Source organism: Neofelis nebulosa, chromosome 2, assembly GCF_028018385.1.
Source record: "Neofelis nebulosa isolate mNeoNeb1 chromosome 2, mNeoNeb1.pri, whole genome shotgun sequence".
NCBI lineage: Eukaryota > Metazoa > Chordata > Mammalia > Carnivora > Felidae > Neofelis > Neofelis nebulosa.
In genome coordinates this window covers 213,077,000-213,103,964 of record NC_080783.1, presented here as the reverse complement: position 1 = coordinate 213,103,964, position 26,965 = coordinate 213,077,000, and the positions used below count along the sequence as shown (strand labels likewise).

Sequence of the window (26,965 nt, the reverse complement as noted above, 5' to 3'; positions counted from 1 at the left end):
TCAACTGGGGAAGCACCGCAGAATCTTAGAGACCTCTCCATTTCCATCCTTCCACTCGACTTACAAGACCCTCCTTTGTCCACAGTCCTGGGCCCACGAAGGTGGAGACCAGTGTCAAAACCGTCCAAGGATTTCCGGAGACAGGTGTTCCCGCTGAGCTCTGGGAACCCTGGGGAATCTAGCGAGGAGCCTCCAGGGCTGCTGAGGGGTGGGAGGCTTGGTAGACGGTCCCCGCTCCCCCCCCCCCCCGGGTCATTCAGAGCACTGTCACTTTTATTCGTCTTCTAGAACACCATTTCTATACAGATTCCGTTGCTAAAAAAATAAAACAAAGTTTGAATACTACCGCTCTGGATCCTTAGCCCTTTCTTCTCCGGAACGGAAGCTTTTTTTTTTTTTTTCTAGGAATGAACCCCAACCAGCTGCCTCCAGCTCTAGCCCATTGGGAGCGCTGGGCGGTCACCCCCAACAGGCAAGCAGCCCACCTTGTCTTTCAAAGACAACCCTTCAGAATCCATGACAGTGATGGGATACCCCCTCGAGACATATCAGATTTTCTAATCTTCCCACCTCCCCCCCTTCCCCGAGAGCCCCGTTTCTGCCCTCAACATGCACCCGTTTGCACCCTGCCCTTTGCATAGCCTCCAGTTCGCTGTCTGTGTCCCCCCCACCCCCCGCTGATGTGTGACCCCAGCGGGTCAGAGGGGGCAAAGGCACAGGGCCTCCTTGCTGGGGGCTCAGGCCAGAGGCCGCTCCCCCTTCCTGTCCCCGTGCTGCCGAGCTGCCCGAGTGACAGGCAGGGCAGGCTTGCGCTGGCTTTGCTCCCTGTTTGGGCCTGCCCAGAATGTTCTGGCTACCGCTGGCTCAGCTGTTGGAGTGGACTGTTAGGAAGCTCCTCAGATTAGATCAGGCAGCAGTGTCCTCCTCCCACGAGTCGCTGACCACAGCCTGGAGCCGGACAGAGACTTCCTCCCGCTGAGGTCCGCCCGGTACCGGCCCGTGGGAGCCATGGGGAGAACCACGAGCATCATGCGGACACCTGCTGCAGGTCCCCACCCAGCCCTCTGGCAGCTCTAGGAGGGGGGCCCCAGGCCCAATCCGAAAATGAGGAAACTGAGGCACGGAGGGTCTGTGTGATACGCCCGAAATGACTCGGCTGGTAACGGTAGAGCCGGAACTCCAACCCGCTGGGTCTGGTGCCCACTCCTGTGCACTCGGCCGCCGAACTTCACCTGCAGAGCGAAGAGCCAAGTGACCCCATAAAGGGCCACATGTATGCACTGCACAGCTGTCACCGAGTGCACACCACATGACAAGGGCTGGACGGCAAGGCGTCCACCTCCCGGGAAGCCGCTGCCCTGTGACCGTGTAGCACATGGCCCTGCTGACCAACTATGCGCCACATGGGTGACAGTACTGATTCTCAACACTTTGCGAGGCTACCGGGGGCCTTTAGAGGCTGAGGTGGGAGAACAGGTGAGGACAGGACCCACTGTCCCTGAGCATAGGTCAGCACAGTGGCCGGGGCAGTCGGGGGGGGGGGGTTGGGGGAAGGGGTGTGCCAGGAGCATCCCTGGTTCTCCCAGCGGGCAAGGAGAACGGGACTCACTGCTGCCACTGCTAATGTTTCTCGGGCGCTCGCTGTGTGCCAGGCCCTGCTCTAGGCACTGTAGATGAGGTCCTCACTACTGCCCGCAGAGGGGCATAACAGCTTGACTTGTGCCCCCCCTCCCCAAGAAATTACGTCCAATTCCTAATCCCTGATACCCATGCGTGTGACCTTATTTGGAAAAAGGGTCTTTGCAGATGTAATGAGTTAAGTTAAGGATCCTGAGATGAGATCACCCTGGATTAGGGTGGACCCTAAATCCAATGACAGGTGTCCTTATAAGAGACAGAAAAGAGACACACAGAGAAAAGAGGGGAGAGCCCTTCCAGGGGGCAGCCATGTAAGTGTGGTCCAGGAGAAAGGAAGGAAGAAGTCTAGGCCATCTTGGAGCTGGTGGAGTGGAGTCCCCAGGAGAGGGTGGCAGCGTGGACAGGTTCAGGTAGAGACCAGTTACACCCTTGACCTCTGGGACCAAGAATATGTATTTGATCCATAAATAACATAGGGCCACTAGAGGCTTTTTTTTTTTTAACAGTTTTAGGTTCACAGCAAAATGGAGCAGAAGGTACAGAGAGTCCCTACATCTCCCCTGCACCCCCTCAGGCACAGCCTCCCCAACTACAACGTCCCCCATCGGAGTGGTACACTTGTTACAACTGATGAACCCGCACTGACACGCGTAAGGTCCCTATGCCTTTTCCAGAATGCCATACAGTTGGAATCACAGTATATGGTCTTTTCAGACTGGTTTCTCGCACTTAGTATATACATTTAGGGTGCCTCCGTGTGTTTTCGTGGCTTGATGGCTCATTTCCTCTTAGTGCTGAATAGGATCTCATTGCTTGAATGTTTCAGTTTATTTATCTGTTCACTTAATGGCGGGCCTCTTGGTTGCCAGTTTTGACAGCAATGAACGAAGACGCCATAAACATCTTTGTGCACGGCCTTGCTTTCTGACTTTCCAGATCTCTTCTCGGACACACATCTCCCTCCAACAATGGAAGCCTTACGTCCATGAGGATAGGGGCACCGCGCCCCCCACCCCGCGACACACACACACACACCCCTGACACTTTCACCTGCCAAGAGCCATGTCTTCAGCAACTATTCAGAAACCAAGTAGGACAACTGGGCTAAGTCCCCATCTCACCCCAGGGTGTGATTCTTGTGACTCTTTTTGGTTCCAGGACCACTGGGAAAACCTCCTCAAAGGGAAACTATCTCAAAGGCTGCCTCTAAGGAAGAGCAGAACAGCGTCTCACTTCCAGCCCGAAACTCAGGGGCTGATGTTTCTTTTCACAAACACTAACAGCCTACAAGCCCGGCCCAAGGGCTGCACCTCCTTCTGTCCGCCCGTAGACCACACTTGGCAAAACCCAGGAGTGGGAAAACTCAGGCCAGAATTGCTAGCTGACACCTCATGACCTTTGCCCCCATTCCCGCATCTGGACCTCCCTCCCGGCCCGTTGCAGAGAACACCAGGTGACCTTGAGATGCAGGTGCCAAGAAGGGGAGGAGAGCCAGCGGTTACAGGCCACTCTCCAGCATGGTGCGCATCTCCAGCATCACCATTCTGAGAAATGGGACCATAAGTGCCATGCGTGAACGAAGCTCAGACAGGCTAAGTAATTCATGCAGGCTGTGCAACCAGAAGTTTCAGAGCAGCTTCAACCTAGACCCCAAAGCCAAGCTCTTTCACTGCTCCCTGTCCTGACTCACTCACTCGCTCACACATTCAAGGGGGCTTCCTGAGTGGTGACCGCATGCCAGGCAGTGCTGGAAGCTCTGGAATACAGCAGGAAAGTTCTTTCCACTCTCCTGGCATTTGCTCTCACGAGTATACGGGGGAGATGGGGAACAACGAACATAGGAACAAACGCAATATATAAAGGTGGCCAAAAGTGCACGGAAGGAGAGGGAAGCTTTGTAGGGGGGAGGGTGGATGGAATGATCCCCGGGTGGGAGTGGTATTTACTTGGAAGGGGGGACAGGGAAAGCCTCTCTGATAGGATAACATTTGGGCAAACTTGAGGGAAGTCAAGGAGGGAGGGATGCAGATATCTGGGGCAAGAGCCTTCCAGGCAGAGGGAGCAGCCAGTGCAAAGGTCCTGGGGTGGGAATGAGCTCAGGGTGTTGGGGTACAGCAGGGAGGCCAGGTGGCAGACACGAAGTTGAGCACTGCAGCTGTAAGGAGTGCGGGGGGTGGGGGGCATGGAATTCCATTCCCAATGAGACTGGAAACCCTTCAGAGGGTTGTCACCACAGAAATGATCACTTTTGACTTGGCTTCTGGAACGGGTTCTGACTGCGGGATTTGGGGGTTGGGAATGGGAGTGGGAACCAGGGCGGTGCAGGGGGGGCCTGTCAGGAGCTGCTCTACAGGCGGGTGACACTTGAGGCAGATGGGGCAGTCGGGTGAAGTTTCTGGAAGAGGAGGGTTCAGGACTGGGCAGCCAGAGGAAGAGGGGTTCCAAGAGGACCCCAAAGGGTTGGGTCTGAGACAATGGTAGAACAGTGGTCCTGCACTGAGCCTCTGAGCCTCCCTCTCCAGGGAAGGTCGGCTTTGGCAAGTCCCAGGTTCGGAGGAAGAGAAAGGTCCTGACTTCGATCCCCAGGTCCCTTCAGCATCCAGAACACTGGGCTCAGGCAAAGCGAGGGGGAGGGGTGGTGGAGAGTGAGGAAACGGTTCCAGGTGGCGAGGGCCGCCTCCCCAGGAAGAGGGTGCCTGGATGCCGGCCAAGCAGGCCAGCTGCCCACCTAGCGCGCCCTTGGCCGGCTACCCACCTAGCGCGCCGCCGGTAAACACCCCAGTTTCCAATAACAAAGCGCCGGCCATCCCAACACCGCCCCTGACAGCGAAATGAGCCGCCGCAGCCTGCTCCGTGCAGGGAGGCGAGTCTGCGCTCACATGATGGGGTGAGGGGGTGGCAAGGAGGAGCCGCCGGGCGAAACCTCAACGGGTCTGGCAGGAGGCTCCAGGAAGTCTTTCTGAAAGCGGGCCCAGGGGCGGGCGGAGGGTGGGGGCCCGCGGGGGTCCCGGGAGGGGGTGGGGCAGGGCTGGGCTGGAGTCCTGGGTGGGGATCGGGCTGGGATCCCGTTTGGCGGACGGAAAAGGAAGGGAGAGGGTAGGGAAGAGGGCTGGGAGGTAGATGTGGAGGGGGCGGGGTGGCGCTGTGGTCCAGGAGGTGAGGAGGGGTGGGGGGGGGGGGCTTCAGGGAGGTGTCCGGAGCGCGGTTGGGGAGGGGGCGGAGCAGGGTGGGGGGCGGGGTAGGTAGGGACGGGGCCGGGGACGGGTTGGGGTGCGGATGGGAAGGGGCGGGGGACGTGGGGAGGAGGGCCAGGCTGAGGTTGGGGGTGCGGGGAGGGAGGGGGCAGAGGGAGGTGGGGAGGAGGGCCAGGCTGGGGCTGGGGTCGCGGCGCGCGCGGGGGCTGGAAGGGGTGCCCCTCCGGCCGCCGCCGGGCCCGCCCGCGCTTCCTCCCCGCGGTAAACAAACGGCGTGACGTCACGGGCGCCGCTGGCCCGCGGCTGAACCCGGAGCTGTAAATGAGATGCAAGGTGCCAGCAGCCTCCAGGCCGCGAGGCCTGCGCGCCACACACGCTCCTCCGCGCCGGCCTGAGGTTACCCCAGCTGCACACACGGACAGGATGCTGCAAACGCCACCAGACATTGCAACACGCAGCCAGTCTGCTGGCCGCAGCGTGAACCCTCCGCCGCCCCCCTGGCAGGCACGGGCCCAGCTGGAGCGCGGCCTCCCTCCTCCGGAGCGTCCCCGGGGGCTGGCGGCGTCCACCCATCTGGGGTCAGCCTCTCCGCTGGGGACCCCATCCCCTGCCTCTCGGGGCGGGAGGGGGTTTTCAAAACCGAGGGCTGAGCCTCTGGGGTCAGCTCTGGGCTTTCTGCCCAACAGACTGGGGAAGTGCCTGCCTTTGAGCTCGGCTTTCTGGGAAGCTCATCCCTCTTCACTGAAGCAGAAGTGCTGGGGTGGTGGGGGCCCTTCCTCCAGGTGTGAGCAGATGCCAGCGTGTCCCGCCGGCTGCCCGCCTCCACCAGGCAGGGGACCACCGTTTGTTCCAGGCGGCTCCCAGAACGGCCCTGGCCCGCACACCCTCGGCAGCCCAGGTGTCTGAACTGCCCTTGGGAATGGCAGGCAGCCTGGCTGGGGCCGGCAGGCCAGCACTGTGCTCTGGAGTTGATTTGCTGTGTGACTTTTGGATGAGTCACTTGGCATCTCTGGGCATTACCGTCCCCCCCCCCCCCCCCCCCCCCGGGAAGTGGGAAGAATCAAAACTGGCCTCCCTGTGCCGCTGTGGGAAGGTCAAAAGTGCACGAAAGCCTCACCAGGCTCCTGGGGCTGGCTAGAAGCCTTCAGATCCAGGGCCCGATGCAGAACCTGGAGACACGGAAAGGAACCCAAGCAGGCCCTCTCTCCTCAGCCACCTACCAAACTTGCCTTCTGGATTTCCTGTGAGTGGCCAGGGCTTTGGGGACATATGGGCAAATGGTCCCCTGGCCCCAAGGAGCCGCCACACTGACTCCCCTCTTTGGACCCCACTAATTCAAGTCCTTGTGGCGACTGGGGGGGTAAAGAAGAAATGACTACAGATCTTTGAAAAGCACCCCAGGAATGCAACAAGGCACCGTCTAACACCAGAGCCAATTCCAGCTTCCCTGTCCCCGAAGTTAATATTTAAATCTCTCTCCCTCCCATCACCCTGTTTTATTGTCTTTACAGCATTTTGCCGCTATCTGAAATTTTAAGTTATTTCTTGCCTCCCCCCCCCCCCCCCCCCCCCCCCCCCCGCAACACACACTTTCTAGCATAGGCTCTCGGGATGAATTCCCAGCACCTGGCATGGTCGTCAGGTGCCTGCTGAGCATGTGAGCGAACGAATGAAATCATTTTGCCTCCCCTGTGAAACGGGTAATAATGTGTCTTGAAGGGGATCTCGGGACGGATGAAGTATGGCCCGCAGGCCTCACACGAGGAAGCCGGGCGGGGCCTTTACATGGACAGGGCTCTAGAGCCATACCCAGGGGCACGGAATGCCAGGTCACGTGCCTTCCCCTCCTGCCCTGGACAGCGGGAAACATGGCCCCAACAGACCCACTGCACAATGCAGAATGGACAACACATCCCAACAGACGGCTGACGACAGCTAAGCTGATTCACAGTTGCCTACACACCCACTCTACACATGCAAAAAAACCAAAAGCAGTCAGTATGGAAGCGTATTAGATTTAGCGGTGAAAACAATCGTGTCACAGTGGTCCCCAGTGCTCTAGGATTTATTCAAGAGCTTGTCTAAGGTGCTTCAGTGAGGTCTATAATCCCCTAGCCTCAGTTCCTAAATCCAAAGTCTCCAAAGTCCTCTTTCCCCACCCTCCTCTTAATTTGATCTATACATTTAACCAAGTCCTCAAGGGGCCATGGACCTGAGCTATTGGGCCATCTTATAGATGGGGCACCGAGGTCCTAGAAATGTCAAGGGCCTGGCCAGGAGTAGCTGAGCCGGGACCCCAACCCTGGTAACACTTCTGCTGGTGGAGGTGAGACTATAGCTGTTGTTTTGGGAAAGACAAGACTGATTTTTCACTGGGGGAGGGGTGATTCTTTCAGCATCCCCTTCCTATCCCAACCAGGCATCCGGGGGTCCCTGAGCTGGTGTGCCCAATAACACACAGCTGGTGTGTCCCAGGAAGACCTCCGGCTAATTAAGCATTATTTATGGCCCGGCCTCCTGAGGACAAGCTTTAAATTACTTGCAAGCTGTGCCAAGGTAACTATCTATCCTACAGGCCATTAATTAGGAATCGGTCTGATCTCTGCAGGAGGAAGGTCAAACGCCATGGAGTTGACCCTTCCGGCTGGCTGGCGTCATGCTATCAGGCTGGGGATCTGGGCCTGGAGGGCTGGGGGATTTGGGGAAGCAGTGGGACGTTTTGCAGCGGGAATCGGCCTGCTCAGCAAAGGCGAGAGGATGCTGGGAGCAAACCTTCACGGTTCTTGCCTGGCCCGGATGCTGGGCCATGAGGGGATTCCCTTCAGCACCAGCCCTGCAGAAAGAGGAAAATTCTGCTGGAAAACCAGGCTTCCCTCACCTTCCAGGAACCCGGTCTGGTCCTGCACCCTGTAGAAGCTCCTCTTTGGCTCCCTAGTGCTCTTTCAATCCAGTCTGTGGCCACCAAGTACTGTGAGGTGTCGCCCTTTACCATCTCCCATCACGCTACTCATATTTCTGTTCTAGCCGGCCCAACCGCCTCTCCCATTTTCCAGACTCGCACTTCCCCTTTGCCTGGGATGTTTTCTTTCCGTGGCTTCCACCTCCTCCTTGATGTCTTGCCTTAGACCCCAGGGCGAGCCACTGCCAGCCTTCCTTCCGCAGAAGCCAGACTGCCTGGCTTCAAATCCCACAACTATTCGTGCTGTGTGATGTTAGGCAAATATTTAACATGTCTGAGCCTTATTCTGCTCATTTAAAAAATGAGGACAGGAACAGTTCCTACCTCTCAGATGGTCCCTGTAAGTCACCTAGTGCACAGGAAGAGCTGCATTGACAGCAAAGTCAGAGACTGGTTGGAAGTCCTACGCTGTGCCCATAGCTGACTCCCATCATGGTTTGCTCATCAGGCACCCATCACACCATATACGTTACTGAGGGCCTCTGGTCCATTTTCCCAGCTAGACTGAGGCTGGAACCCAGAACCTTGTGGTTTTTTTTTTCTTTTTTAATTATTTTTTAAAAGTTGTTATTTATTTACTTTGAGAGAGACAGAGAGAGCAGGGGAGGGGCAGAAAGAGGAGGAGAGAGAGAATCCCAAGCAGGCTCTGTGCTGCCAGTACGGAGCCCGATGTGGGGCTCGAAGTCACAAAGTGAGATCATGACCTGAGCCCAAACCAGGAGTTGGAGGCTTAACCGACTGAGCCACCCAGGTGGCCTTGTGTTGTTTTCTGTGTAATGTCCACCTGGGCCCTGTGACCTAGGAGAGTCCCCTGTGTGCCCTTCCCTCCTATCAAATCCGCCCCCATTAGGAAGCCTTCTGGTTTGACCCAGGAGCAGCTGCTCCCCCAGCACAGGGTCAGTAAAAGTCCCTGTTTTTCCATTCTGCTCTCCAAGGACAAACCTTCCCTGGTGATGTCCTACTGCCCTCATCACAATACCAACCGCTCTGTGGCAGGAACTGTGACATCTCCCATCCTTGGTGACTCTGGATGGCACCTGAAACAGAGCTTTGTATTCAGCAGGTGCTCAGGGCAGATCCAACCAGCATTTTCTGAGCCCCTGCCCGGCATGCTGGACCACCTCCTGGAATCCTCCCAAAGGCCCTGGGAGGCTGGGATTAGCACTGTCACTTTGCAGATGAGAAAGCTTCCCCAGGACACCGGGCCCTAATCCCCAGAATTTGTGAGGTGTTACCTTGCAAGGGAGAGGGGGATTAGGGTTGCAGATGGAATTAAATTTGCTAATCAACTGACTTTAAATAGAAAGATTATCCTGGAGTATCCAGGTGGGCCCTGTATAATCGCAAGGGGGCCTTACAAGTTGACAAGTGGGGCCAGAAGAAGGGAGAAAGAGGAAGTTCTGAGGAAGCATGGCAGCCGCTGGCTTTGGAGACAGAGGAAGGGGCCACCAGCCAAGGGACACAGGTGCCTCTAAAGGCTGTGAGCGCAGGGAAATAGGTGATCCCCTAGAGCCTGCAGAAGGAATGCAGCCCCGATACCTCGACTTTAGCCCGGGGAGACCTGTGCCGGGCTTCCGACCTCCAGAACTCTAAGAGCCTAAGCGTATGCTGTTTTAAGCCACCGAGCACGTGGCCGTGTGTTAGCACAGCCACCGGAAGCTCCTGCAGAGAGGTTGAGGAACTTGGCCAAGGTCTCCGGCCCGAGGAGCTGGGATTGAAACTCGAGTCTGTCTGCCCCAAAGAGTGTGGGCTGTCGGTGGCACAGCAGCCCCTCCCCATCTAACCTACCCTCCCCGGCTTCAAACAAACCGGTCATAAGTGCTTTTGTAGAGGGGGTACGAGACGGGTTGGAGTGACTAGTCAAACACGATCCTCGGCCGCACCCCCGGGGCCAACACATACTGAAGGCCTGTTTTGTGCTCAGGACTTCTACACGTTATCTCACTGAGTCCTCCTTTTACAGATGAGGAAACTGAGGCTCAGAGAGGTCTAGAAGCTTGCCTGGGGTCACTCGGCAAAGTAAGTGGAAGAACTTTGGTTTGAGGTTTCCGAGCTCAAAATCTGAACCACTGTTCTCTACTGGCTCCTGGAACAGGGCCAAGAAGCCAATGCGGGTGTGCGTGCCCAGCACGCGGAAGCTCACGTGTGTGTCGTGCAAACACACGCACATACCCCGCCCAACACAGAGGTCCAAGAGGTGGCCCCAAAACCAGGACAGTGGAGCCTCCAGTCAAGGAGGCGTGAGCCCTCAGAGGGGTGCAGGGTGGCCCCTGTGCTCTGGGCTGGAGGACCCCCACCCATTCCCCTGCACTCTGCTGCGTGCTCACAGGGAAGGGCCTGGAGAGGTGAGGCAGGAGCCCTTCTGTGCCAAGTGAGAGGTGAGGACATGAGGCGCGGGAGCCAAGGGTGGCCTGATGTCACGTGGGGGTGTCTGGCAGGACTGCTTGCCTGCTGTAAGGTCGCGCTGCCCTTTGTGGTCACGCTGGCCCCAGCTGCCCAGGATAACCTGCTGTGGGGCCCGAGAGGGTCGGAGCATGCTGTGCTGGCTGACTGGGCCCTAAAAGGACCCTGGTCCTGGGAGTTCTAGAAGTTCCCCAGAGACCCTTCTTCCCACCCTGGAAGGACCCAGTATGGGCTCCCTTCTGCTCACCTGCCTGTGGCCAGAAAGGAGGGAGAACTGGGCTTCTCACACCCAGGAAACCACCACGATGAACAGTGACCCCGCAAAGGGACTTCCTTTACTCTCCTATCATAGCGGCCTTCAGTCTTCTAGAAAAAGTCACGAAGAAAGTGTTGACAACCTGCGAGGCCACCTTGACTGGCTGCTCATTTTGCCTCTTTGAGATACAAACTCCCCGAGGGCGAGAAGGTTTCAGCTCAAGCCTAAAAGGACCACTTTGTCCTTTTAGCCCCTAAGTGTCAGTAAATGACCTGATAATGTCTGCAGGACCAGACTTGGGAGACTAGACTAGACTGGCTAACAGGTGGGCCTGGATCTCCCGGAAGTTTCTGCTTGAGATGACTAAAACCTGGATTGGTCCCTCTACAAGGAGGACTAAACGCCTGCTCCTAATACCCTTGCTCCTGGTAACAGCACTCCCACAGACCCCCACGGAAGCCCACCTCCCCACTCTCAACCACTGTGACTTGGCTGGGGCTGGTCCACCCCTGACTCAGGGACAGGCCTGTAACCCATCACTAGCGACTGCTTCCGGCTCAACCCAGTCACAGACAGGGAGACTCAAGTCCTGGATCCTTCTGGAACTGCTGAGCAGAAGAGACCACTCCATCCTGTGGTCTGGGAGCTGGGGTATTTAAGGCAGCGAGGGGCACACGTGAGCAGGAGGCCTGCCCAAGGAGAGGCTGAATCCTGACACCAGTATTTGAGTCCCTGAAGCCATGCCCAGAGGTAGTCCCATCCTCGGACCTTCTGGTCACAGAGGTCAACAAACCAGTCTGAAGGATACCTCCAGACCCACCATCAGGAGAACTGTAGCTAATGTTGTTTGATGCATTTAGACTCCCTGGCTGTTAAAGTCATCGGCCGCACGGAGTCTGCTGGGGGGCTGTCAACATGACCTGTTCTGTTCCATAGAATGACTAATGAGGAGGTACCAGAATCACCGGCTCAAGAGGACACCTTGGGTTTAAATCCTGCTTGGTCACTTACTAGATGTGAGATCTCAAGTTACTGACCCCCAGAGTCGTGGCCAGTAGAGAGAGGATTGGAACAGCACCAACGCTAGGCCTCACTGTGGGGAGTAAATGACTTACATGGAAAGTGCTCAGAACCAGCCCCCGGGCCCAGGAGGCACTCAGTGAACACAGGCTCTAAACTAGCCAGGATGGGTCGATCACGTATTTGCTCAGGCAGCGAACATTTATCGAGTGCCTACTGTGTGCCCGATACTGTGCCAAGTGCCTAGGACGCTTGGTGAGCAAGGAGACTTGTCTCCTGCTCCCCGAGGACCGTACAGTCTTTTGCATCAGACACATGGTGACGAGCAGCCACAGAGCGCCCCGAGTTGCCATGGTAACCTGTGACTTTGGCCTCACCACAGCCCAACCCTGACCAACTGAGCTACTTGGATGCTGAGATGAAAATGACTAATGAAAACCCACAGAGGGGAAGCTGGGTGGTTTGCAGGGGAGTGGGCAGCCTGGCGCAGAGCAGAGGCCGGGCCCTTGGCCAGCCTCCCTCTGCTCTTCACCCACAGAAAGGCCTGCACCCACGAGGACAGGGACAGTCATTACCAGCCATCTTAACAGGGATGGAGGCCTCAGTGGGTGGTAAGACACCAGGCTCTGAGCCCTCTCTCTGTGGGAAGAGTGATTCCCTCCCACCGTCTTCTAGCTAAAATTGCTCGAGGGTTTCTGTGGCATGGGTGGGATAACCCCCTTCCTGGGGAACCTCAGAACCAGGTCAAGTTCAGCCAGCATGTTCTTTGCCTTTTGCCCCTCCCCCCTCCCCCCCTCCCCATCTCCCACGCTGGGAGTAGGAGACTCCCTGGTTCAGTAAGCAAAAGGTGCAGAATCATGGTTGGGGTGTGTCCACTGTCCCCCTGCCCTTACACTGCCCCCCCTCCCCCCCCACCGCCTCCCCCCTGCCCCCAAGCTGGCCCCCTTTCTACCACTCCTGCTCCCCAACTGCCTCACCCCTCCCCCATTGCCTTCCCCCTCTCCCCCACACTGCCCCCCCTGCCCCCCCCTGACTAGAAGGAACCATCCTTTCTTGCAAATGATGAACTAGGAGGTTTACATATGTTATTTCACTCAATCTTCACACCTTCATTTTTCAGATAGGGGAACGGAAGCCCAGAGAGATAAAGTTACTTGTCTAAGGTCACACCGCAGGTGGCTCTTTATGGGATTAGGAACTGCATGAGTGCTGTGGCCAGGGGGCTGGCCTCTAGCCCTCAAGAGACCCATGGATCAGCCCTTGGCTCTGGGGCTGGGGTGGTCAAATCCCAGTCCTTCAGGGCTGGATGCTGGACTTGGGAGGCCCCTTCAATCCTGGTTGAGAAATGAAGGCCTCTAGTTCACGGACTCCCTAGGGGTGGCGGAGAGGCCCTGGCTGAGGACTGAGCAGGACGTGGGGTTCCACATGCCTGGGGTAGAGGGGGGTGGCGGTCCCTCTCCTGTAGGGCCAAGGAACAAGCTCACAGGAGGACCCATCAGTCCACATGCTGCTACGCCTTGCAAGAAAGAGCCAAAGATTGAGGACCCAGTGTGATGATGCTTGGCACATCCAAGGATCAACTGGGGAGAGGCGTGTGCCCTGAGCATTTCCTAGAACAGCTATTTTTAAGCTGTATTTTTTTTCTTCTCTTGAAAGTAATGGCATTCTTTCAAAACGCACATAAAGATTTTACATGGAATTCAAAGGTATTAAACAGAAGTGAAGCCAATCTAGTTAAGTGGCGGTGGGGGCCCCTCAGAACCCTATTTTTCCCACCCCCAAGAAGGTGGTCCCACCTTCTTGGAGCCCCTCGGATGCTCTGGAACCCAGTTTGAAAACTGGCTCCTAGAACCTCAAATGGTATCGGGGGCTGTGGGGGCCTAGATGGGCCAGATGTCTGTAGAAGTGGGACATATAGATAGGAGACAATTATCTATAAACACCTCCCAGGAAGGATATTTCAAATGTGGACAAAATGGTCACACTGTTCATGATCAAAACGCTTTTTTGGCACCTTCCCTGGAAGGCCCCTAAAAAGGGATTTCAAGGTTGCATTCACCAAAGCAAGGGGAATGGCCAACAGAGTCAGAAAGGCTGGGGCCAGGTGGCCGGTGCTGAACTGACTGTTGTTGGCATTAAGCACCACCAGGCCACAAATCTGCTGTCCACTTGGGCTTGGCTCTGGCTTCTGGGTCCCAGGACACCAGGGGGTCCCCTGCCTGTGGTATGAGCTCAAATCCTGCACCGGAATCCAAGCCTGAAGGACTTAGATGTGGTGCAAAGCTTCCTAACCTGGTGTATGGGATAGGCATCAGGGGCATCCAAGGACCACTTGAAAGCATAAAAATGTGTATTGCAGGGCACCTGGGTGGCTCAGTCTACTACTCTTGGTCTCATGGTTTGTGAGATCGAATCCTGCATTGGGCTCTGTGACAACAGTGTGGAGACTGCTTGGGGTTCTCCCTGTCTTTCTGCCCCTCCCCTGCTTTCCCTCTCTCTCTCTCTCTCTAAGACAAATAAATAAACATTTAAAAATGTGTATTGTGGGGCGCCTGGGTGGCTCAGTCCGTAGGGTTCGACTCTTGACTTGGGCTCAGGTCATGATCTCACGGTTGTGACATCGAGCCCTGAGACGGGCTCCGCCCTGGGCGTGCAGCCTGCTTAAGAATCTCCCTCTCCTGGGGCGCCTGGGTGGCTCAGTCTGTTAAGCGTCTGACTCTTGATTTCGGCTCAGGTCATGATCTTGTGGTTTGTGAGATGGTGCCCTATGCTGGGCTCTGTGCTGACAGCATGGAGCCTGCTTGGGAGTCTCTCTCTCCCTCTCTCTCTGCCACTCCCCGGTGCATGCATATTCACGCTCTCAAAAAAAAAAAAAAAAGTGTATCGTGTATTCTTAGAACAGGATTTATTTATTAAAATTTTTTTTTTAATGTTTACTTATTTTTGAGAGAGGGAGAAAGAGAGAGAGAGAGTGGGGGAGGGGCAGAGAGAGGGGGAGACATAGAATCTGAAGCAGGCTCCAGGCTCTGAGCTGTCAGCACAGAGCCTGATGTGGGGCTCGAACCCACGAACCATGAGATCCCAGGGTTCTACAATCAGCAAAAGATGAAGACTTACTACAACTCCCTACATTGCCACCTCCTCCAAGAAGTCTTCTAAGATTTCCCTTAATGTGCAGTGATTGCTCCCTTCTCTGTACTATCAAAGCCCTTGGTCCCTTCAGAGGATCGAGCTGGGGGCGGGGGCTCAGGGTTAACTGGAAGTTGTTTGCACTCACTGTTCCCGCAAAGCTGGCTCCTGGCATATTGGAGGGGTTACACTGCTTGTCAAATTAAGTCCAAATGAAGTAGATTTGAAGCACAAACTGTGTTGTTTTCCTGCTTTTCAGTTGTTTAAAGCAAACCCTGATAACCAGGGACTACCTTAATCCTTTGGCAAGTATCCCATTCATTGTATGCAAATACTTGGTGCTTAAAACTGTTTTGAGTAAAGGGGAACAGAACTGCATCCTGGCCCATCCTGTTGACTGCGTCCTGTTGACTCTGGTACAGCTTATCAACCCTCTGTCCAGAACCCTCTGTGCATGAGGCCCCATTATTTAACAGCTTGTCTCCTGACCCTTCTGTAACCCTGACTGGGGTAGGCGGGGCCAGGCTGAGATGATCTGTCCTGTGGCCAAGGGCCCAGTTTGGAAGCTGGGAATCCTGAGTTCAGAGTCTGCCTTCGGCCAAGCATCCTGGACAATTCACCTCACCTGGATCTTAGAAGTGGGCCGCCGATCACACCCACCTCGGGACGTGGGCGAGACAGAGAATGTGAGAAAGCACTGAACGGTCACCCAAGACTAGACCAGGACAGCCACCTGGGGAAAGCACCTGTCATGTCAGTACTCTAGTCACTTACAGCTGCATATAGCACGCGGTCGTGCAGAGCACTAGGAGCCCAAGGAAGCCCTCAGCATCCAGTTTGGGGGCCGCAGGGTCTGAGTCATGACTGTAGGTCAGAGTGAAGGATGTGACAGGGGCCTGTCCCGCACCTTCCCTTCTCCTCTCTCCAGCACCCTGAAACACCCAAGCAAAGGAATGACATGACCCCTGAAGGACACCGGTGAGGTCACGTCGAGAAGAGTTCCTCTTCCAAGTGTTGGTTGATCCATGCTGGTATCCTCTCCCCTTTCTGGCCCCTGACCCTGCCTGGGTCACTGTCCTCACCGTAGTAACCATGATTCAGAGCCTGAGGGGTGGAGGGGCCCCGGGTGGCCGCCCAGAGCCTTTCCCTCCCTGTGGCAGGCGTCCACGGCACACGCACTCCCAGAGCAGCCCGCTTGGCTCCAAAGGGCAGGACGGCGGTCCTGGTGCGGGACCCCAAGTGCACATCCTGGAGCACCCCTCCCCCCCCCACCCCTGCAGCCTGGCGCGGCCCTTCGCCCTACCTGGCCCAGGCCCCTTGCCTCTGCGAAGCGTAAGGCCGCTGATTCCGTCTGCAGCCCCTAAAGGAGTCACGGATTTGCCATCCAACCTAAGTCCCTGTCATCCTGAGCCCACTTCCTGGACACTCTCCAACTGCTCAAGGACCCTCTCAAAGTGTTGACCAATCCTGACCACAGTGCTCCAGAAGTGCTTCGACAAAGTGGACCAGAAAAGCGTCTCCTTCACCCTGGGCACCAGTACATCTGCTTTTGTTTTAATTTTAGTGGGGGGGGGGGGGGCGGTTCATCCTTATGGCCATCCAAGCCATCTTGCCGGAGCGGGCTCATCTTTCCAAAGCATCAGGGGCTTTGTCAGTCTGGGGACAGTCATCACGCCAGACCCTGAGTGCCACTGCGAGAGAACCTTGTTTGTGTGGTTCCTCTGCTCGCTGAATCAAGCGACACGGTCTGACACGGTCACAATTACCCAGAGCCATGCCACCCTCCAGCTGGCTGGCATTCTTTGCCGGAGGTATCAGCGAGAAGAGATCGGGACCTGGCCGACAGCAGGTCTCCCCAGAAGACTCTCACCCACTCCACTAGGGGTGCTCCGGCCCACCTAGATCCCCATTCAGCCCGTTCGCTTCCATCCGACTCTAGAGACATCGGGAGGACACAGCCAACATCTTCCCAGTCCCACATGCAAAGCTGAGGTCCCGCCCTGAGAAAGAGGCTCTCAGAAGAGGGCGGAGCAAGTCTGGTGCTATGTGCTGGCTGTGGGGGGTGGGGGGTGGGCTGCAGAAATGCACAGTGGCCTCCGAACAGCTCCCTGCCCCTGGCCTGATAACACCTCCCTTGTCTTGGCTTCTGGCAGCCCCAAGATCCTGCTAAGACTCAGGTTAGATCTGTCATTTCTGTGCCCCAAACCCTCCAACTGCTCGCAGCTTCACTCAGCGTCAAAGCCAAAGCCAGTTCTAGAGATTGTTGCTCCCCACAAGCCCCTGCCCTAACAGCCCCCCTCCTCCCCACCCCTGCACTGCCGGGATTGCCATTCTCTCCTCTCCCACCATGTCCTCTTGGTCCGCTTTGCCTCATTTGTGTTGCCCTGTGTTTCCATTACGACCTAATGTGCTCTCTATTTTATGTCTCTTGTTTATTCTCTGTCTGTTTCCTTCACTAAACTGTGGCTGTTTACATGGCTGGATATTTCTGTCTGCTTTGCTCCTTACCGTTACCATATCCCCAGTGCCTCTGATACCTGGCACACCGAAGGTGCATAGGTTTGTTGAGTGAATGACTAAGGGAATGGATGAATGAATGAATGGGTTCCCACCCACCATTCATTTGCTCACCTGTTCTGGTATTTGGCCCTCTCTTTTTAAGAATCCAGAGTACTCAGTTTTGGAGCGCTAACGCCTCCCGTACTGGTCCCACAGTAGTCGCATGGGCATTTGAGGATGCCAGCATCTAGGCAGATTCCCTTCTCTCCTTCTCATTTGGATTTAACTTTTCCTGACCTTCATGGTTCATCTGAATAATACGTTTCAAATGTTTCCTTTCAACTATCTTATATACTTAGTGTATTTTTAGATTGTGTCTTTTGAAGGCAGCCATAAGGAGAGCCTCTTAGAACATTCCAGGTGGGGTGGTGCTTTTGCACAAGGATAAATGAGGAGAATACGTTGGGTCTGGAATCCTTCCGGCACCGATGCCCAGGACTCTGTTGGATTTTGATGGCAGTGGCAGGTTGGGACAAGGTCCTTCCGGGACAAGTTGCAGTGGCTGTGACAATCAGATAGCTTTCCCAGGTAGAAAGGACAGCCAAGGGCTACCTTCTCATAAATATGGCTGAGGTCAGGGGCGCCTGGGTGGCTCAGTCGATTGAGCGTCCGACTTCAGCTCAGGTCATGATCTCACACTCCATGAGTTCGAGCCCCGCGTCAGGCTCTGTGCTGACAGCTCAGAGCCTAGAGCCTGCTTCGGATTCTGTGTCTCTCTCTCTCTCTGCCCTTCCCCTGCTCATGCTCTGTCTCTCTCTGTCTCAAAAATAAATAAAAACATTTTAAAAAATTTAAAAAAATACAGCTGAGGTCATATCTCAGTGATGAAGTTGGAAATGGAGCAGGGAAAGTAACCATAATGATGAAGATCCCAGAGGGCTCTGTACAGGGATCACAGCCATGGCTCTGAGAAGCTTGAAGCTCATAAGAGCCTGGACTCGAAGCAAGGATTAGTGGATAGGCTAGGTAGACTGGATGTGAGATTCTTGACCAAGGCTCAGCATCACTAGACCCAGTGAGCATTCTCTAAAGCCCAAATAGACAATCTGGTGACTTTAGGATAAAAGCTGAAAGTTCTAGGGACGCCTGTGTTGGCTCGGTCAGTTAAGCGTCTGACTTCAGCTCAGGTCATAATCTCCCGGTTCATGGGTTCAAGCCCCGCGTCGGGCTCTGTGCTGCCAGCTCAGAGCCTGGAGCCCGTTTCAGATTCTGTGTCTCCCTCTCTCTCTGCCCCTCCCCCGCTCATGCTCTGTGTCTCTCTCTTTCAAAAATAAATAAATATTTTAAAAAATTCAAAAAGAAAAAAGGTGAAAGCTCTCCTTTGATGTGCTAGTTGGGAAATTTGGGCCCCTGGATCCCTTGAAAACTACAGGTTGAAAATATTAAAATTTCCAGGGCGCCTGGGTGGCTCAGTCAGTAAAACATCCAACTTCAGCTCAGGTCATGATCTCACGGTTTGTGAGATGGAACCCTGCATTGGGCTTTCTGCTGTCAGCACAGAGCCCATTTCGGATCCTCTGTCCCTCCTACCCCCCCTCCTTCAGCCCCTCCCCTGCTGGTTCTCTCTCTCTTTCTCTCTCAAAATAAATTAAAAAACTTAAAAAACAACATTAACATCTATAAGAGTTGAAATAAACCCATGGCAGACAGCTCCCTGGAGGCTGTTGAGATAGTTGAGGAGTGGGAGTGAGCCTCCCATCCACTGTCGGCACATTTCCCAAATCTGAGCTGCTTCTTTTTTCAGTCAGTGGGATCTGATGAGTAGCAAGAAAGACTGAGATCAGCAGTGAGGAGGACAAATGGGTTCTGAAGAGGTCTCTTCCTCCCAACTCAGGGAGCTTATTAGCAATCTGTTGTTTCCCTGGGAGGCTGATCCATAAAATGAGACTTTCAAGGCGTGCCAGGATCTCAGGGGTCATTGTGTCCTCTCTCATTTTATAGGTGTGCCTGTCAGCTGCAGCCCAGAGAAGGTAGTTCCTTTCCCAGGGTTGCAGCAGAGCTGGGTCTAGAACCCAGGCTCTGGCCTCCCAGCCCAGGTAAGCCAGGCCACAGCTGGCATGGATCCAGTTGTGAGGTCTTGTTCCGCAGGGGAAGTGGGTGAGGCCGTAAGAGGGAGGTGTTTGCCCATTCATGACACAGCCCAAATTGTAAGGCCCATTGTTTGAAACCCAAGGACCTGATGCTATTGAATGGCTTTTCCCAAATGCCACAGGTAGGACAGGTGCCCTACCTTTTTGCTCCAAGACACAACAAATGGGAGCCTGATCCTTTTCCCAGAAACTTCTGGCAAAGTCTGCATTCAAGGTGAGGTTGGAGGGGGGAAGGGCCACTGACCTTCATCACCCATCATTGTTTAAAGTTAATTTATTTGAGAGAGAGAGACAGAGAGAACAAGTGTGCAAGTTGGGGAGGGGCAGAGACAGAGAGGGAGAGAGAGACTCCCAAGTGGGAGTGTGGAGCCCAACGTGGGGCCTGAACTCACGAACTGGGGAGATCATGACCGGAGCCAAAGTTGGACGCGTAACCCACTGAGCCACCCGGGCGTCCCATCCATCATTGTTTACTACTATTTTGTTTACTAGCTATTTTGTTCTGGTGACTCTGGGTCCCACAGGAAGCCCTGTCGGGACCCCTCTCCAGTCTTCTTCCTCTTTCCTATTTTTATTTGTACTGGCCTGACTCAGAGTCTGAGATATGACCCCCCACCTACCTCCCCAGCTCCCTATCCCAATCCACAGTATTGTCTTTCTTTGCCTCCCGCCTCCTTTCCCCAGTTCCAATGGGGTGCGTAGTCTTTGATCAGGTGATATCTTGCACCCGGAGTGACCTTTTCACATCCGGAGTGACCTTGTCACATCCCTTCAGGTTGGAACTCTTGACTCAAATGCTACCTCCTTCCTGAAGCCCTTCTGTGAGCCTCTGTTATAGCTTAACAGTTCCACTGGGCTCCCACTGTGTAGTGTCCCCTCCGCCCCCCACCCATGAATGGGCACCCTAGAACCTCTGAATGTGACCTCATTTGGAAATGAGGTTTTTGGAGATGTAATCAGTTCAGGCTCATTCATTCCTGGCTGAGACTTCATTACACATTGACTGGTATCCTTATAAAGAGAGGAGAGGACGTAGAGACAGGGACGGAGGGGAAGGCCACACGAGGAGGCAGAGACTGGACAGATCCCACCACAAGCCAAGGAATGCCAGGAGCCACAAGAGCTGGAAGAGGCAAGAAGGAATCTCCCTTAGAGTCCTTAAAGGGAGTGGGGCCCTGCTGATCTGTTATGGTGGCCAGAAGAAACGAATGATCTGTGCCCTGACTCTAAACACCTGCCACTGTCTCTGGGTCTTCATTCATCTTTGCTGGGCCCACCCCCTCTCCAGGCTTAGAGCTATACCAAACACCTGCCAGACACCTCAAGCAGGGTCGGTGAACTAGACGGTCATCATGGCACAGGTGGGCCCGGGCCTGGCCCGGCACCGGGAATGGGAAGGATATGGGACTGCTGAATGGATGGGAAGGAGAATAGGATTCCCAAAGCCACATAAAGGGCTACTTCCTGGCTAGCTGCTTTAGGGACAAGGCTATCAACCCACATGCTGTAAACTCAATAATAGCCAAGCAAGTACAACTCCAAGCCAGTTCTCACAGTACCTCATTGAAAGGGGTGGGGCCCTGACTCCCAGCTCTAGCGGTCCTTCATGGATGGACTGGGTCCTCATTTTTTTTGCCCCTGCCTCCCTGGGCCCACCATCACAGCCCAGGGCTTTCATCTAGCTGGAACAGCCACTGCAAACACTTCCAAACAAACAGTCCAGTTCTCCTCCTCCCAGGGCCCCCCTGCTAAAACCCTGTCAAAGTCAAAGACTTGGGAGGCTGTGCCAGCTGACCAGCTAGCCGGATGCGCCCAAGCTCTGTGAATGCTTTCATGGAAGGAATTCCGGGGGAGCACAGAAAATTTAAAAAAGGAGTATAGTGGGAATAACCCACTTGGAGACCCTAACCATGGGCAGCCCTGCCTTGGTTAACCTCAGGATGGCATGTACCCATGGAACAGATGTTTCCAGGTGAGGGAACTTCTGACTCCTGGAGCTTTCGTGTCCCTTTAAGAAAAACCCTCGTTTGGGTCACCTTTGTAGCCTAAGGCACACTTCCGCCCACAAATATTGCCAAAGATCATTATGAGAAAAGGGAGGGGGGAGGGGGTTTGCTGCTCTTTCCCAAAGGTAAACGGACTTCTCTTCTGGATATGCCACTGTTGGGAGAAGCTCTTCCTTCCTTCTTTCTCTTTTGGGGGCCTTCCCCCTCCAGATCCGATCCCACCCAAATCCAGGTTGGAAGGGCTCTCAGAGGCAGTGCACACACTCCTGGGCTCAGGATTGTCCCAAGGCCCTCTCCCCGGCCCCAGATGGACCCACGCATATTCCAAATTCCCCACCATGGTGGCAACTGGAGGGCTCGTTAAAAACCATCTCTAATAATTGGTCAGACAGTTATTAGTTACAGGGAGCACTCTTGTTCGTCCTGACCGGGCTGATGACTAAACCTAAGCATGATCGGCCCTGGAAATTTCACGGGCCCCCATAGATCCTGTTTCTGGTGACGGGATACCAATTTGAGACATATTTCTAATTGGCCCTGAGTTTATTCCCTGGAAGAGAATGTCCATTCCAAGTAAGGTGGGACAGGGTTCCCAGTGCATGAGCTTGTGGGGTGCCACTCCGCTCTATTTCACTGCCTCCCCCTCCCATGCCATATACTTCTTTAATTTAGGGTTGTTTACACTAGTCAAGTTTCTCCAGATTGACAAAAAGAGTTCTTCGTAAGCCTACTGCAGCCAGTTACAAAAGCAGTAAAAGAGACCAGGACTTGGGCCAGCTGGAAGACTCTGAAGAAAGTTTCTGCGGGATGCAGACATCCAAGGAATGACAATCACACGCGACTGTCCCAGACCCCACATATCTCCACAAGGACACCTTCATCTGCCATCCTGATTCCCGCCCCCCCCCGCCCCTCCCCACCCCTCCACAAAGAGCTTTGGGAGACTTTCGAGGCGGCATCACCCCAAGGCAATGAAACTGCTGAGTACAACTCTCTTACTTCTCCTTTTTCAGTGTGTCCAAGGGTTAAAGACACTTCCGAACTACCCTTCCAACTGCAAGGTCAAGCAGCTGTCCAAACCACCCAAGGAGAAGCAGGAGCCAGGGACAGCCAACTCCAGCTAGCTGGGCCACCACGGCCCTCCCCTCCCCCACGCGGGCCCGGCAGGGGAAGAGTTAATCGCCATCAGCTTTGGCTGATAGTTCAGGCTCCAAAGTTCAGTCCCAGTCTGAGCCACCCCGGAGGAATTGTAAATCTCAGGGCAGTATTTAACAAAACAAAAGCAACCTGGAATTACATGCAGGTTTGGTTTTCTACAGTACATATTTACTTAATCCCCTAGGTATGTGGCTCCGTGTCAGATCAGCTGGCTTTGCCGGCCCTTCCCCGCCGCCCCCCCCCCCACCCTTGCTCTCAACAGTTGAAGTTTCAAACTAATTCCCTGATTTTGCTCTTCCTCCTCACAGGGCCGGCTTGAGACAGTCTGGCCTGCCAGCCTCCAATCTCTCTCTCTCCTTTGCTCTAGTCACCGGGTGAGTCAGCCTGGCTTGGGTCAGAGTTGGGTGACAGCCGGCTCACCCTCCCCACTCTCGGGCACCAGGTCTGGGAAAACCAGAGGAAGAGATGGTGTAACCACCAAAAAGCTAAAGACAGCCCTGGGGAGGGGGAAGGCCCTCCCCACAGTGCCACCTCCCCATTTACTGGGGAGGGATCCCCTCTGGGGCTGCATCTGGGGGGGGGAGGGGGCACGGTTGAAGGTGAGAACAAGGGCGCTTTATCAGCTGCCATTACCCTTGTCCCTCTCTTTCTAGATTTCCAAATACCTGGGCGTGGGAGTGCATGTCAGGCCTGGCTAGACATCCAAGACCGCTCCCCACCCCCCTTTCAAACCCAAACCAAGTATCCCCTCTCTACGTGCCTCCAGAGCTGCAGCCGCCCAGGTTGGGGCTGGGAAGCGGGTTGCCAAGGAAAATACGAAGCCAGCTAGCAGGCGGCTCCCAGCTCTACCCAGGAGCGCACACACCCTGCACTCACCAGGGTGGCGGCATCGAGGGGAAGGCGAGGGGGGAAAACACAACACCTTCCTTCGGGAGGGAGGAATGTGGGAAATGGGTGGGTCTCCTAAGTTTCGGGGTGGCGGCGAACGGCCAACCGGCCGCCGATCCCAAAGGAGCGGACCAGCTCCGGACCTGCCAGAAAAGACAGTCTGGTGCCCGGGAAAATTTACAAGGTGAAACTGGCTAGCTCAGCACTCGCGGGTGGCGCCGAGAAGTAGGGTGGCCGGCGACTCCTCTGGGCGCGGGTTCCGGCTGCGGCAGCAGGTGGGCGTCCCCCGCACCTTCGGCCCCCACCCCCTGGAGTCGCCGTGCCCCGGTACCTTTCTGGCGCCGCGTTCTGCGAACTCGCGAGCGAGCTGGCGTCCGATGCCTCTCCCGCCGCCGGTGATGAGGACGTTCTCCCGCGACAGGTCCCGAAGCTTGGCGGGCAGCACCAGTCCGACGGCTGCTTTGGCCACCAGATAGATCATCTGCAGAGGGAACACCACCAACGCGCCCAGCCATTTCCACACCATCCTCCGCGCCGCGGAGACAGGCGGGGGGGGCGAAACTCCCCGGACCGAGCAAAACAGGAATTAAAAAAGAAAACACCCAAACAATAATAAATAAACCGAATGAAAGGGGGAGAGAGGCGTCCCACCTGGCCACTGTTGAAATCACCTCTTCCCAAAAGCAAAGCACCGGGTGAGAAAAAAAAGAAAAAAAGAAAAAAAAAAAAAAAAAGAAAAAGAGAGAGAGAGAGAGAGGGAAAAAAAAAAAAAAAAGATAAATCCTCCTCGGGAGGAGAAAAACCTTCTGAGAAGGTTGGGACGGTAAGAGGGCTGGAGGGGAAGCCGGAGGTGGAAAGTTCTAACAAGAAGTTTCTTGCCCCAGCAGCCGTTTAGGCTGGGGAATTCTCAGGTAATGTTTACAGGCTGACAGAGGAGTTTAGGCAAGGGAGAAAAAAAAAGGCACCAACCACACGCACGCACCCTGCTACAGTCCCGCGGTTTCAAAGTGCAAGATTTAAAAAAAAAAAAAAAAAAAAAAAAAAGGCCGTTTCCAAATTGTAGCGCCCCCCCCACCCCTTCTCCAGGAAAAAAAAAAAAAAAAAAGTGGTGGGGGGGGGAGTGCTTGCAGCTCCCAATTTCAGCCCGCGAAAGTCTCCCGACTCATTGCTATTCTTGGGCTCAGGAAATTGCTTAAACGCGATCTGATTGCCAGCAACGTGCAGGAGAAGTGGGGGGTCCCGGTGTCAGTTTCTTTACGTGCATGGCTCGCCCTGGCGCGCGCTCGCTCTCTCCGGCTCTCTCCCTCCCTCTCCCAGCAGAGGCCGGGAGTTGCCGCTCGATCCGGCTCCCTTTCTCTCCCCTGTTAGCATTTATTGCCTTCTTTTTGTCCTTTCCAACTTGGAGAGGGCCCGGGTGCGGAGCGCGTGTGGATCGGACGCCCTCGTCAGCGCCGCCTTATTCATTCGCTCCCGGGGCAGCAGCGGCGCGGAGCGAGAGGGCTGCCCTTTTTTCCCCCCCATTTTTTAATACCCCATTAAGTCTGATTGACAGTTAAAGTTGTGCGGAGGCTCCACTACCGTTCCTCTGAGTGGCTGCCGCGGGCTCCCCTCCCCCCGCGCAGTGCGGGGCGCGCGCGCGGGCGCGCACCCGGGCTCGCTCCGACTCGCGCTCTCCCGGGCAGGCTCCCCTCTCTGCAAGCCGGGACTTGCCGGCGGTGTCCCTGAGGGCTCGCGGCAGTAAGTCGAACACGCTGGAACCGACTCCTGCGAACCGGCTCCCTCCTCGAGACATTCCTCCTGGTCGGGGACGCGGTCTCCCCGAGCTGGGGCGCCCGCGGGCCAGGTGCCGGGTCCTGCGCGCGGGGCAGGCCCGGGGGAGCTCGCGCACGCTTTGATCCAACCAGGTCGACCAGGGGTTATTTCAGGCTCTTTGGTCACCCCCTGCCTCCAGGTAGGACCAGGAAACCACTCCCGCCCTTTGCCCAGACGCCTTCTGTCTTCACTTAGCGTGCACTTTCTTAGTCGGCCCGAGTCCTTCTTGTTGCTGGGGGGAAACAGCTGGGGAGCAGGATTTTGTTTTGAGAGGTGTAGGGCGGGGGGTGGGGGTGGGGGGAGGTGAGCAGGGTAAAGGAACCTCTGCCCCCAAGGTGCCAATAAAATCCCCGTAAGATTAGCTGGGAGCATATTTATTGCTCATCTGGGGTAGAATTACCTTGAGTGACAGCAATTTCTTTAATAACAAAAGCCTGCAAACAAGACGTCCTACACCGGTGCCCCCTGCGCTGTGCAGGCAGCGTCTTCTGTCTATGGGTCTCCTTGGGCTGCCCTAGCCTGGCACCCACCTTGTCACCTCCTGCCCTCCCCCCCGCAGGGAGAATACCTCCTCTGCCGGAGGGTGGGAGCCTGCTATTTAGAGATGTCTGCTGCGGGAAGTCTGGGAGGTGAGTCACGAAACGGCAGCCCCAGTTAAAAGTGCTGATGGGACTTGCCTCCCACTGCCCCTGACCGTCCCAGGCCAGCAGGGGAGGGGATGAGCCGGGCAACTACCCTGTAATCTGGGACAGTGGTTCCCCAGCGCCAGGCTTGTTCAGGCGAGGAAGCTGGGCCTCACCCCCAGACGTTCTGATTCAGCAGGGCTGGGTGCACTGGAATCCCTGTGTTCCACCTGGTAATTCTGCTGCGAATCCGGTGAGAGAACTGCTTTCAGAAAAGCTGACTCGGGGAGGTGGCGGCTGGGGATTCCACAAAGACCCTCTAGTCCTGGGGAGAGGTTCTGCAGGCGAGGGTCCTCCTTCCCGGGGAGTTGGGAAACTCATCTGGACAGCCACTGGAAGAACGGGAAAGGCTTGGATGAGTGGGGTTGGAGGAGAAATTCTCCTACGCTGAGGGTTTATATTCTGACATTTAATCCCCCCATTGACCTTGCAACGGGGGTATTAGTAGCTCCGTTTTCCTGGCTACCCGGCCAGAAACTGCAGGAGGGAGGGATTCCAACATGGACCTGATTTCTCCTCCCACCCCACCCGACTCGGGCACAAGCGGGCGACAGAGGTGGAGGATGACGTTCCCTCCGGTCTCCATTCGACCCTCCACAAGTGTGACAGAAGGGGCGGGCCGTCGCCCTCATTCCCACTCCCAGACTGGGGCTAAAGATAGGACTCTGTCGAAGTGCCTGACACCTCCCACCTTGGAGGTCTGTAAAAATGGAAAAGAAATCCCAACCTGAGAAGAGACCGGCCCTTTCCAGCCGCCGCCACGCCTGGTGTCCGCGGGCCTGTTAATCAATCAGCCCCTGGGAAAGTCTGGAGCTGGAACCCCACCCGCCTCCCCGGACTCCGCCTGTTATCATCCCTTATCCTCGGAACCGCCTAGTGGCCTGTCTGCGACACTGCACCTCCAAGCTGCCCCAGCCAAGGCCTCCCATGTTTCTGCTCACTCCCCAGCTATCCTTTTTCTTCCAGACCTTTCTCCTACGTAGTGGCAACACCCCGAGCCTAAAAGGGCCTGCGAAGATCATAGCCCCACCTCCCCACATGCCTGCTGCTTTATGGAGAAGGAAACTGAGGCACAGAAGTGTTAAGCAATTCATAAACACCGTGGCATGTTCACCTATATCCCCTGGTCCCCCACATGTGACCTGCCCCCTTCCGACGCCAGGCCAGCTG

General features: G+C 55.5%; 1 protein-coding gene and 1 long non-coding RNA gene across 6 annotated transcripts in view; one reads left to right on the top strand and one right to left on the bottom strand.

Annotated features, from left to right (window-relative positions):
• DHRS3 (dehydrogenase/reductase 3) overlaps positions 1 to 26,540 on the bottom strand; it is a 41,554-nt gene extending 15,014 nt beyond the window's left edge. Inside the window, exons 1-3 of one of the 5 annotated variants that reach the window (XM_058719026.1) lie at positions 26,523 to 26,540; positions 25,912 to 26,127; positions 23,632 to 23,781 (exon numbers count right to left, since the gene is read on the bottom strand). In XM_058719026.1, coding sequence (XP_058575009.1) covers positions 23,632 to 23,781 — 150 coding nt within the window. In that variant the 5' untranslated portion in view covers positions 25,912 to 26,127; positions 26,523 to 26,540. Of the gene's footprint in view, positions 1 to 23,631; positions 23,827 to 23,951; positions 24,066 to 25,512; positions 25,615 to 25,911; positions 26,415 to 26,522 lie in introns of those variants that run through there. The other 4 variants (XM_058719025.1, XM_058719028.1, XM_058719027.1 and 1 more) reach the window with 4 other exon arrangements.
• LOC131505454 (uncharacterized) lies at positions 22,681 to 24,040 on the top strand. Its single transcript, XR_009258402.1, has 2 exons — positions 22,681 to 22,786; positions 23,722 to 24,040. It is a non-coding gene; the product is annotated as an uncharacterized LOC131505454 (long non-coding RNA).
• Positions 26,541 to 26,965: the final 425 nt, after the last annotated feature.